Source organism: Notolepis coatsorum (genome assembly GCF_963971535.1).
Source record: "Notolepis coatsorum genome assembly, chromosome: 7".
Classification (NCBI taxonomy): domain Eukaryota; kingdom Metazoa; phylum Chordata; class Actinopteri; order Aulopiformes; family Paralepididae; genus Notolepis; species Notolepis coatsorum.
The window spans coordinates 13,971,245-13,981,244 of NC_140171.1; the positions used below are offsets into that span (position 1 = coordinate 13,971,245).

The window sequence follows — 10,000 nt, forward strand, 5'->3', positions numbered from 1 at the left end:
GGAGAATAAACAAGGCTGCACAGATGCCGTGAAATCTTTTTACAACTCATTTTCGTTTTTTTTTTTTTTTTTATAAAAGAGACTAAAGAATATGGTGAGAATAATAATATAATAGTATTTATTCAATATGTCAAGGGACAATATAGGGTAGCACCGGGTTAGTCTACTACCTGTTTGGGCAGAGATGTTTTAACCCTTTCACTGCCACACTACAGGTTAACCCTTTACTATCACAAGGTAGTGTGATAGTAAAGGGTTAACCTTCTGTAGTGTGGCAGTGAAAGGGGTTAACCTTCTGTGTATTGTCGCGGTGAATGGGTTTAACGGTTTGGTAATGTGGCAGTGAAAGGGGTTAAAGGGTAAACCGTAGTCCAACTCTCTTACGTAGGAGAACGGCAACAACAAAGGAAAAACCAAAGAGAAGGTCCATTGTCAACAGAGAGAAAACTTTATTGGCATTGTTACGCAGTTCAGTACAAACGCAGAAAAGACTGAATGGGTCCACAGTACACAAGGCACGTCCACAACCATACGCCAACGCCGCCATATCCTGTCACCGTGTTCACAGGTTCAACCTTAGGAAGGCAAGAGTTTCATCTCTGAAGACGTGTGCTTCTCGTTATCAAGTCATACATTACATCATCATCATACAGATTCTATATGTGATTGTGTTTGATTACATGTGCTTTTCATTATCAAGTCAGCTATACAGTACATTACATCACCATCATCATCATACAGATTCTATATGTGATTGTGTTTGATTACATGTGCTTTTCGTTATCAAGTCAGCTATACATTACATCACCATCATCATCATACAGATTCTATATGTGACTGTGTTTGATTACATGTGCTTTTCGTTATCAAGTCAGCTATACATTACATTACATCACCATCATCATCATACAGATTCTATATGTGATTGTGTTTGATTACATGTGCTTTTCGTTATCAAGTCAGCTACACTACATCATCATCATACAGATTCTATATGTGATTGTTTGTTTGATTACATGTGCTTTTCGTTATCAGTGCCAGTGGAACATTACGTCATCGTACAGGTCTTTCGTCTCGCACGTTGCCGTCATTTTGACGAAACCCGGGTCCTTTTTTTATCTGCCTAATCGTGAAAATTATGTAATTTTGTCATCTGAACTGCACGTGAGGTCAGAAGTCAAATTACGGCTTATATATTTTGTTAAGTAGCCTAATTTTAAGAGCCACGTCGCTAACTTGGGACCATGTTGGAAACAAGTCGACAGACTTTCACATGTTATCCTTGTACCCCTTGTTTTTATACTTTTGTATAAATTGTATGTACTAAATAAAAATCAAATCAAATCAACTCTAATTAGCCTGATGTCATTGACCCGATCTGCGATGCTAGCGGTTCCAGGTCTATAGGTGTCTCTGTGTGTGTGTATACAGTATGTTCTGAGATAAATATGAAGGCATCTAAGTGGGCTCTGTCCCAATCCATCTCCTCCCTTCCCTCCCTTTCCTTCCTTCCTTCCTTCCTTCCTAAGAGGAATGAGGATGGATCTAGCTCAACAGTGCTACGTCAGTTTAGTGACAGTCCGTTATTTCCCTACACTAGACCCTTGAAGATTCAGTACAATGAAAACCGTGTATTGTATTGGGCAAGACTTAACCAACATGTTAGACTTAGAACTGTTGTTGTTGTTGTTGTGAAAATGGTCACTAAAGCCTTTTGACCTCTATGCCCTGGATATCAAGAAAATCAAGCTATTTCAGATATCCAGATATCTGCCTCCTCTGAAATATTACATAATATACATGGGTTACTCTGATTGGCCCATCAGTCACATCTAGTCGAGTAGTGAGAGTTGGCTGTGACCTTCAACAACGAATCAAATGATGCATCTGAAGCTGGAAAATTACATTAATTCATTACATTAAGCATTCCACAATAAGCAATATATGACCGAATTAAAACATCATTGTACTGGATCTTTCAAAAAGCTTCCATATTTTGTCTTTGATTTATGGTAATGCTGTCTGCTAGCTGGCGATGCTAGCTGGCGATGCTAGCTGGCGATGCTAGCTGGCGATGCTAACTTGTAGCTTCTATTATCCATTGGTTTGCATGTGGAATGTTTGAGCACACCACTAAAATGCTAAGTGTGTTGTTGTTGTTCGGTTACAGTAATTGAAACCCTCTGGTCACGTTGAAACGAGGGCCTGGAGGAGGAAAATAACACACTGAAGACCAAAATGTCACCCTGTCCCTTCAAAGACGAGTCACGAGGCTCTGATGATCACATATCCTCACTGTCTCCCTCTCTCTCTCCATTCCGCCTGAAAGACACAGGGGGAGATGGGGCGAGACTGAGAGAGAGAGAGAGAGAGAGAGAGAGAGAGAGAGAGAGAGAGAGAGAGAGAGAGAGAGAGTGAGTGCTAAGCGGCACAGTGGGGATGCACAATGGGGATGCACAACGGAGAGGAGGGCTTTAAACATGGGCCCATTTTGTCAGCTGTCTCTCACTTAAGGGTGCGAGGCGAGTGGGTGGGGGGGGGGGGGGGGGCGAGCCACACATTGGAACTGTGCCGTTATCTTGTCTGTGAGGCCCGGCCGGCACATACTGTACATAAAAAAAACGTTACACTTAAGTTTCCATGGTTACTAGTATGTTTGTGAAGCACCTGGCGACAAAAAGAAAGCATTATTTACAGCACAAACATGTGAATGTCATATCGTTCCCTTTGTGCTTCATCGATATCCAATGGGTTTGAGAGAGAGAGAGAGAGAGAGAGAGAGAGAGAGAGAGAGAGAGAGAGAGACGAAAGCAGAACCAACAGAATGCTAGTAGGAGAACTCCTTTTTATCAAAATCACAACTATGGCCTAGTAGAGCGATATTCAATTTGCAGGTGGCACAATGTTCGTTAAAGGTGAAAGCTGTGTGTGAAAATACCCTTCTGAAGGAAGTATTGTGGTACAGAGATGTCCCAGCCTACTGATCATACTCCACATACTTGAAAAAAAATCATCTTTGTTTGGTACAGATCTCTGCAGAAATCACATTGTGTCTCGTGTTTCAATGGTATCGTGATATCAGTCAAAATAATCGTAATTAGATATTGTTTCCAAAATGTTCAGCCCCATTATTATTAACAAGCCATTAAAAGGATGATTCAGGATTTTTAGAAACCCATCCTGTTTATCAGCCTACTAACCAATAGGGTTGCCCCATCTTAGTCCTACTAACCAATAGGGTTGCCCCATCTTAGCCTACTAACCAATAGGGTTGCCCCGTCTTAGTCAGCAAATCATTTTATTTAGTCATTTTTGTGCTTTGTTTCATGATGATTGAATTATCATTAGAAATGACTGTCAAAATATAAGCATCTCTCTCACATTAGAATCTTAGTTTAGCCTTAGTTTCTAATAAGCACTACATTTAAAGAGCTCTTTATGAGTGATTGCATTCATCTGCACAGGGACATTAATATTAACATTGGAGCACCATTTTGTTTCATTGACCTATTTCAGTTCTTCCACGCTTTTCCAAAATTGTGGAGAAATGTGTATATAAACGCATCATTTGAACATGTATAATATACCTTACAAACACTAGTATGGATTCAGCAAAAGATCACTCAGTCTATATGGCTCTTTTACAACGAGGGGACGAGATTCATACTGCCTTTGAAAAGAGGACTTTGCACGTGGTGTTGTCCTAAATCTCTCTAAAGCATTTGATGTGGTTAATCATGACATTTTGTTTGCAAAATTGTATAAAATGGCCATGTCTTGAAATGGCTTAGTAATTATGTTTATAATGGAGAGCAATATGTTGTATAATGTAATATCAATGGTTCAGAGTCTAAGATACAGTGTGGGGTACCCCAAGGTTCCATTTTAGGATCCTTACTGTTTCTTATCTACATTAATGATCTTGCAATAGTGTCCAACACCATATTTCCAAAATGATTTGCAGATGATACTAATCTACTTATCTCCAATACATAATGTACATTACTCATTGATGAAACACTGGCCTTCTCACATATTCAAAATGGTTTCCGGCAAATAAATTGGCATTTACAGTAATGTGAAAAACGAAAAGAACATTTTACAAATCTACAGTATTTCTAGGTATCTTAATTGTGGAGGAACTCACTTGCAAAGATCATACTAGTTTTGTTTGCTAGGGTTACAAAATCTCTGCGGGATTATTAGAAAAGAGTGCTTTATTACATTCTTCTTGTCTTTCAACATTATACTACAGCCTAATATACCCATATTTAGAGAAATGATGATGTCACAATGGCTACTGGCCATTGAATGGTATAGACTGGTAGAAAGATAAAGATAAATCCTAAAAACATACACCTGAAAGGGTTAAAAACAAAAACACTAGTGTGGAAACATTTTGCGTTGTTAGGATACAGGATATCTATCGAGATAACACGAGCACTTCCTGTAGGTCCCAGTGTCCAGTCTGAAGCCCAATAGGAGGAGATGATCACTTCAGAGAAAATGTACAACCGGAGGAGACTTTGGTGCCGTGATTTCCAGTTAAAAGCAGCTCCAGTTTCTACCTCACACACACACACACACACACACACACACACGCATGCTTGTAGTTATACGCACGCACACACACACACACACATTTTCACACACGCATACACGCAAGCACAAGAGCTTGCATGCACACACACATACACACACACACTCACTCACTCACTCACTCACTCACTCACTCACTCACTCACTCACTCACTCACTCACTCACTCACTCACTCACTCACTCACTCACTCACATAAACAACTATCTATCTACCAAAGATTTGAAACGTTGTGTTGCGTCGTCGTTGTAGTCGCGTCAGGCTGCCCATTCCTCAGTATTCCCACAGGGTGGCGCTGTCCAGGGAGTCGGCGGTGGCCTTCAGCGCCCCAGCGTGGTCTCCCTTCAGGTACTTTCCACCCCGGGCGCGGATCGCCATCTTGTTGAGGTCGCAGAACTCAAACAGGAACTCCACGGGCGCGGTGTCGCTACATCCTACTGTTCCATCATCGCCCACTGACCAGTACTTTCCCTGCGAGTCTGAACACAACAGTAACGTTACACACATCTGGTGAAGGACTGATTACACACTGTAGACACATTACACACATCTGGTGAAGGACTGGTTACACACTGTAGACACATTACACACATCAAGTTTCAAGTTCAAGTTTCTTTAATAGTTGTCATACAGAAGTACAGAATACTTTTATACAAAATGCTTCTTACTGTTACGCTCCAGAGACTGTGCTAGACAAGATAAGTATCAATAACATAGTATAGCATGTAAATTAGAAGTAAAAAATTAGGTCACAGTGTTCAGTATAGACATATGTAAAATGTTCGATGCAGAATAGACATAACTGAGTTACCATATAATATACAATATACTATGCAGTGTACTAATATACAATACTATATAGTGCAAAGCAGAAATGGGATGAGGTACAATTTAGGTACAATTTACAGTAAGGTGTACGAGTTGTAGTGCAAATCCTTTATCAATAAATATAAAGTGTGTTTAGGTGATCTAAAGTGTGGAGAGTGGGTGCTGCAGTGTGTTGTTTGTTTAAAGTGAGTGTGTGCGTGTGGATGTGTGTGCTGTGTGCATTTGATGGTTGTTGTATAGTGTTTATTGTTCGTTGAGCAGCCTGATGGCCTGGGGATAGAAGGACAGTTTACACATAGTACACACATTTGTTACTTGAGAAAATCCACAGACCTCGATGTGAACGGTTTCATTTAGGAACCATTTTCTACCAAAGTACACCCTCCATAATAATATATTTAGCTGTAAAAGGTTTGTTTATGTTGGTGATGTTTGTAAACAGTGGTGTAAAATAGACCTGTATTCTGATGGGTTAGGAAAGTTCCAAAAGGTTGATTTTCTATCTACAAATCAAACTCTTCAAATCAAACTCTCCAGCTCATGGAATGAACTCCACCGGTCCTTAAAGCTTGAGATATTCTCCCCTCTGTTGTAGAGTTTAAAACCTTGATCGCCAACCTTTGTCAATCAAGGTATAGTTGTTTTAATTCATTAAGTTATCCTTGCTTTTTGCCTCATCTTGTTGTCTTATTGTTATGATTTGATATACTGTGTGATTTTATATGCTTTTTTTTGTTGTTGCTTATTTCTGTATGTACCCTCGACGTGACTGTAAATGAGGGAAACCTCAGTTGCCTTTACATTTACATTTAGTCATTTAGCTGAACGCTTTTATCCAAAGCGACTTACAAGTTCTGTACGACAAGTCATCAGGAAGGGCACAACTCTATCAGCTGAGTAACAATGTACATCAAAGTGTTGAGTGCTACAGTGTAGGTTAGTATATTAGGACAAGTGCATGACAGTAAGGTTAGTTAGGGTTAGACTTTTTATTTTATTTATTTTCATTTCAGATAATGGTTGAAGAAGTGCGTCTTTAGTCGACGGCGAAATCAAGTTTAAATAAAGGTTTGGTTAATGGTAGGTACATAGAGTAGGGTTGATGATGTCACTCACACACACACGCACGCACACACACACACACACACACACACTGTTACACACCTTTGAGGCAGTAGGCTCCGTTGTGGAACTCCAGCTGGAAGACATCGTAGGAGGACCGGTTGGAGTCCAGGGTGGGCATGCCCGCCTTACGGCAGCCAATGAAACCATGCTCTCCACGGAGGACAATGATTGGACGGTTTATCAGCTTCATCAGGAACTGCTCCGCCTCCCCTGCAAAGAACAACTCTTATTGGTCATCTAGGATGGGGGCGTGCACTAGGGCTGGGCGACACGCCCACATATCATATCAAGATGTTCTTCTTAGTTCTGAGGCTATAACAGTGTCTAGGGGCACAGTGAATGACCGAATTACTGAGTGAGTTAGTCACATTGACGGGCATAGAGGTGTAAAATGCCAAGACGGTCAGAAAGCGTAAATAAAGTACTAATTGACCACAGGAAAAACATAATAAAATAAGAGCTATAAGTAATATATTTACAATTCATATCGGCAAAGGTCCAAAACAAACACCACGACCGCGAGTCAAACCAGCAATGATTGTGGTCGTAGGCGAGTGCTCTCAACTAGACAATATATGACTTATGGCTATAACATAACGTACAATATGTACAGTACCTTCTTCCTGTGGTCGATTAGTATCTTATTTACACATTTTGAGGGAGATCGGACTGAAAATGCATAGCTGTGCATGGCTATGATGGTATACCTTGAAATACAATATATCCCAGCCATAGGAAGCACTGACCCAACTGTTTAACTACAGACTCAATGCGGCCCATTCGTTTTAATGATCAATGCAGACTTAGTCCATTTGTTTGGGGTCAACGGACAAAACTGATTGGGTTGTTAAAATGTTTCTTCAGTGGAACGATCTAACAGGCTCTTGTGTTTGAAGTAGGCAGCAAATCAAGTCTGTTTGCTGACATATTACACATGACTCTGAGGACTTAGGTACTGTGATTCTCTTGATACCCTATTTTACCAGGAAACAGAATCAAGAGGGTAGACAGCTCTACTCACAACCTGATAAAAAACTAGAGCTGAAACAGAATCAAGAGGGTAGACAGACACCTCTACTCACAATCTGATCTAAAGCCTCTGCTCCTGAGCGAATTGAAGCTGTGTTGAGCAAATCACAGCCATCAGCGTGAATGAATCAGCATGCAGCCTCTTGCTCCAGTTTCCAGCGTAGAGAAGGAATCAATCAGCCAGCATGCAGCACTGAGAGCCAGAGACTGTCCTGCAGCGTCATGGACAGCAGCTCGCTGACTCTGCACATTTGGTCTTTTATTCAGACATCTTTGCCCCCATTGAGAGCCTACAGTGTCCCGCTCTCTATAGGCCTCCTCCTTAGGCCTTCTGACGGAGCTCCTCTATAGGCCTTCTGACGGAGCTCCTCTATAGGCCTTCTGACGGAGCTCCTCTATAGGCCTTCTGACGGAGCTCCACTATAGGCCTTCTGACGGAGCTCCTCCTTAGGCCTTCTGACGGAGCTCCTCTATAGGCCTTCTGACGGAGCTCCACTATAGGCCTTCTGACGGAGCTCCTCCTTAGGCCTTCTGACGGAGCTCCTCTATAGGCCTTCTGACGGAGCTCCTCTATAGGCCTTCTGACAGAGCTCCTCCTTAGGCCTTCTGACGGAGCTCCTCTATAGGCCTTCTGACGGAGCTCCTCTATAGGCCTTCTGACGGAGCTCCTCCTTAGGCCTTCTGACGGAGCTCCGCCTTAGGCCTTCTGACGGAGCTCCTCCTTAGGCCTTCTGACGGAGCTCCTCCTTAGGCCTTCTGACGGAGCTCCTCCTTAGGCCTTCTGACGGAGCTCCGCCTTAGGCCTTCTGACGGAGCTCCTCTATAGGCCTTCTGACGGAGCTCCTCTATAGGCCTTCTGACAGAGCTCCTCTATAGGCCTTCTGACAGAGCTCCTCTATAGGCCTTCTGACAGAGCTCCTCTATAGGCCTTGTGACGGAGCTCCTCTATAGGCCTTCTGACGGAGCTCCTCCTTAGGCCTTCTGACGGAGCTCCTCTATAGGCCTTCTGACGGAGCTCCTCTATAGGCCTTCTGACGGAGCTCCTCCTTAGGCCTTCTGACGGAGCTCCTCTATAGGCCTTCTGACGGAGCTCCTCTATAGGCCTTCTGACGGAGCTCCTCTATAGGCCTTCTGATTGAGCTCCACTACAGGCCTTCTGACAGAGGTCCTCTATAGGCCTTCTGATTGAGCTCCTCTATAGGCCTTCTGACGGAGCTCCTCTATAGGCCTTCTGACGGAGCTCCTCTATAGGCCTTCTGACGGAGCTCCTCTATAGGCCTTCTGATGGAGCTTCTCCTTAGGCCTTCTGACGGAGCTCCTCCTTAGGCCTTCTGACGGAGCTCCTCCTTAGGCCTTCTGACGGAGCTCCTCTATAGGCCTTCTGACGGAGCTCCTCTATAGGCCTTCTGACGGAGCTCCTCTATAGGCCTTCTGACGGAGCTCCACTATAGGCCTTCTGACGGAGCTCCTCTATAGGCCTTCTGACGGAGCTCCTCTATAGGCCTTCTGACGGAGCTCCACTATAGGCCTTCTGATGGAGCTCCTCTATAGGCCTTCTGACGGAGCTCCTCTATAGGCCTTCTGACGGAGCTCCTCTATAGGCCTTCTGACGGAGCTCCTCTATAGGCCTTCTGATGGAGCTTCTCCTTAGGCCTTCTGACGGAGCTCCTCTATAGGCCTTCTGACGGAGCTCCTCTATAGGCCTTCTGACGGAGCTCCTCCTTAGGCCTTCTGACGGAGCTCCTCTATAGGCCTTCTGACGGAGCTCCTCTATAGGCCTTCTGACGGAGCTCCTCTATAGGCCTTCTGACGGAGCTCCTCCTTAGGCCTTCTGATGGAGCTCCTCTATAGGCCTTCTGATGGAGCTCCTCTATAGGCCTTCTGACGGAGCTCCTCTATAGGCCTTCTGACGGAGCTCCTCTATAGGCCTTCTGACGGAGCTCCTCTATAGGCCTTCTGACGGAGCTCCTCCTTAGGCCTTCTGACGGAGCTCCTCTATAGGCCTTCTGACAGAGCTCCTCTATAGGCCTTCTGACGGAGCTCCTCTATAGGCCTTCTGACGGAGCTCCTCTATAGGCCTTCTGACGGAGCTCCTCTATAGGCCTTCTGACGGAGCTCCTCTATAGGCCTTCTGACGGAGCTCCTCTATAGGCCTTCTGACGGAGCTCCTCCTTAGGCCTTCTGACGGAGCTCCTCTATAGGCCTTCTGACGGAGCTCCACTATAGGCCTTCTGACGGAGCTCCACTATAGGCCTTCTGACGGAGCTCCACTATAGGCCTTCTGATGGAGCTCCTCCTTAGGCCTTCTGACGGAGCTCCTCTATATCAATAGCGGACAGGAAATCAACTCGAACCCAAGCTGTTCCCCTGGCAACGCAATTCTACTGAAAAGGTCTATTCGCGGGTTTGTCAGCGGGGCG

At 44.0% G+C, this 10,000-nt stretch overlaps 1 protein-coding gene across 1 annotated transcript in view; it reads right to left on the reverse strand.

The window, feature by feature from the left end:
• Nucleotides 1-439: 439 nt before the first annotated feature.
• The window catches only part of LOC311232244 (fascin-like), a 25,266-nt gene continuing 15,705 nt past the window's right edge, over nucleotides 440-10,000 (reverse strand). Inside the window, 2 exon segments of the mRNA XM_084318983.1 lie at nucleotides 440-5,077; nucleotides 6,591-6,761. Coding sequence (XP_084175109.1) covers nucleotides 4,872-5,077; nucleotides 6,591-6,761 — 377 coding nt within the window. The 3' untranslated portion in view covers nucleotides 440-4,871.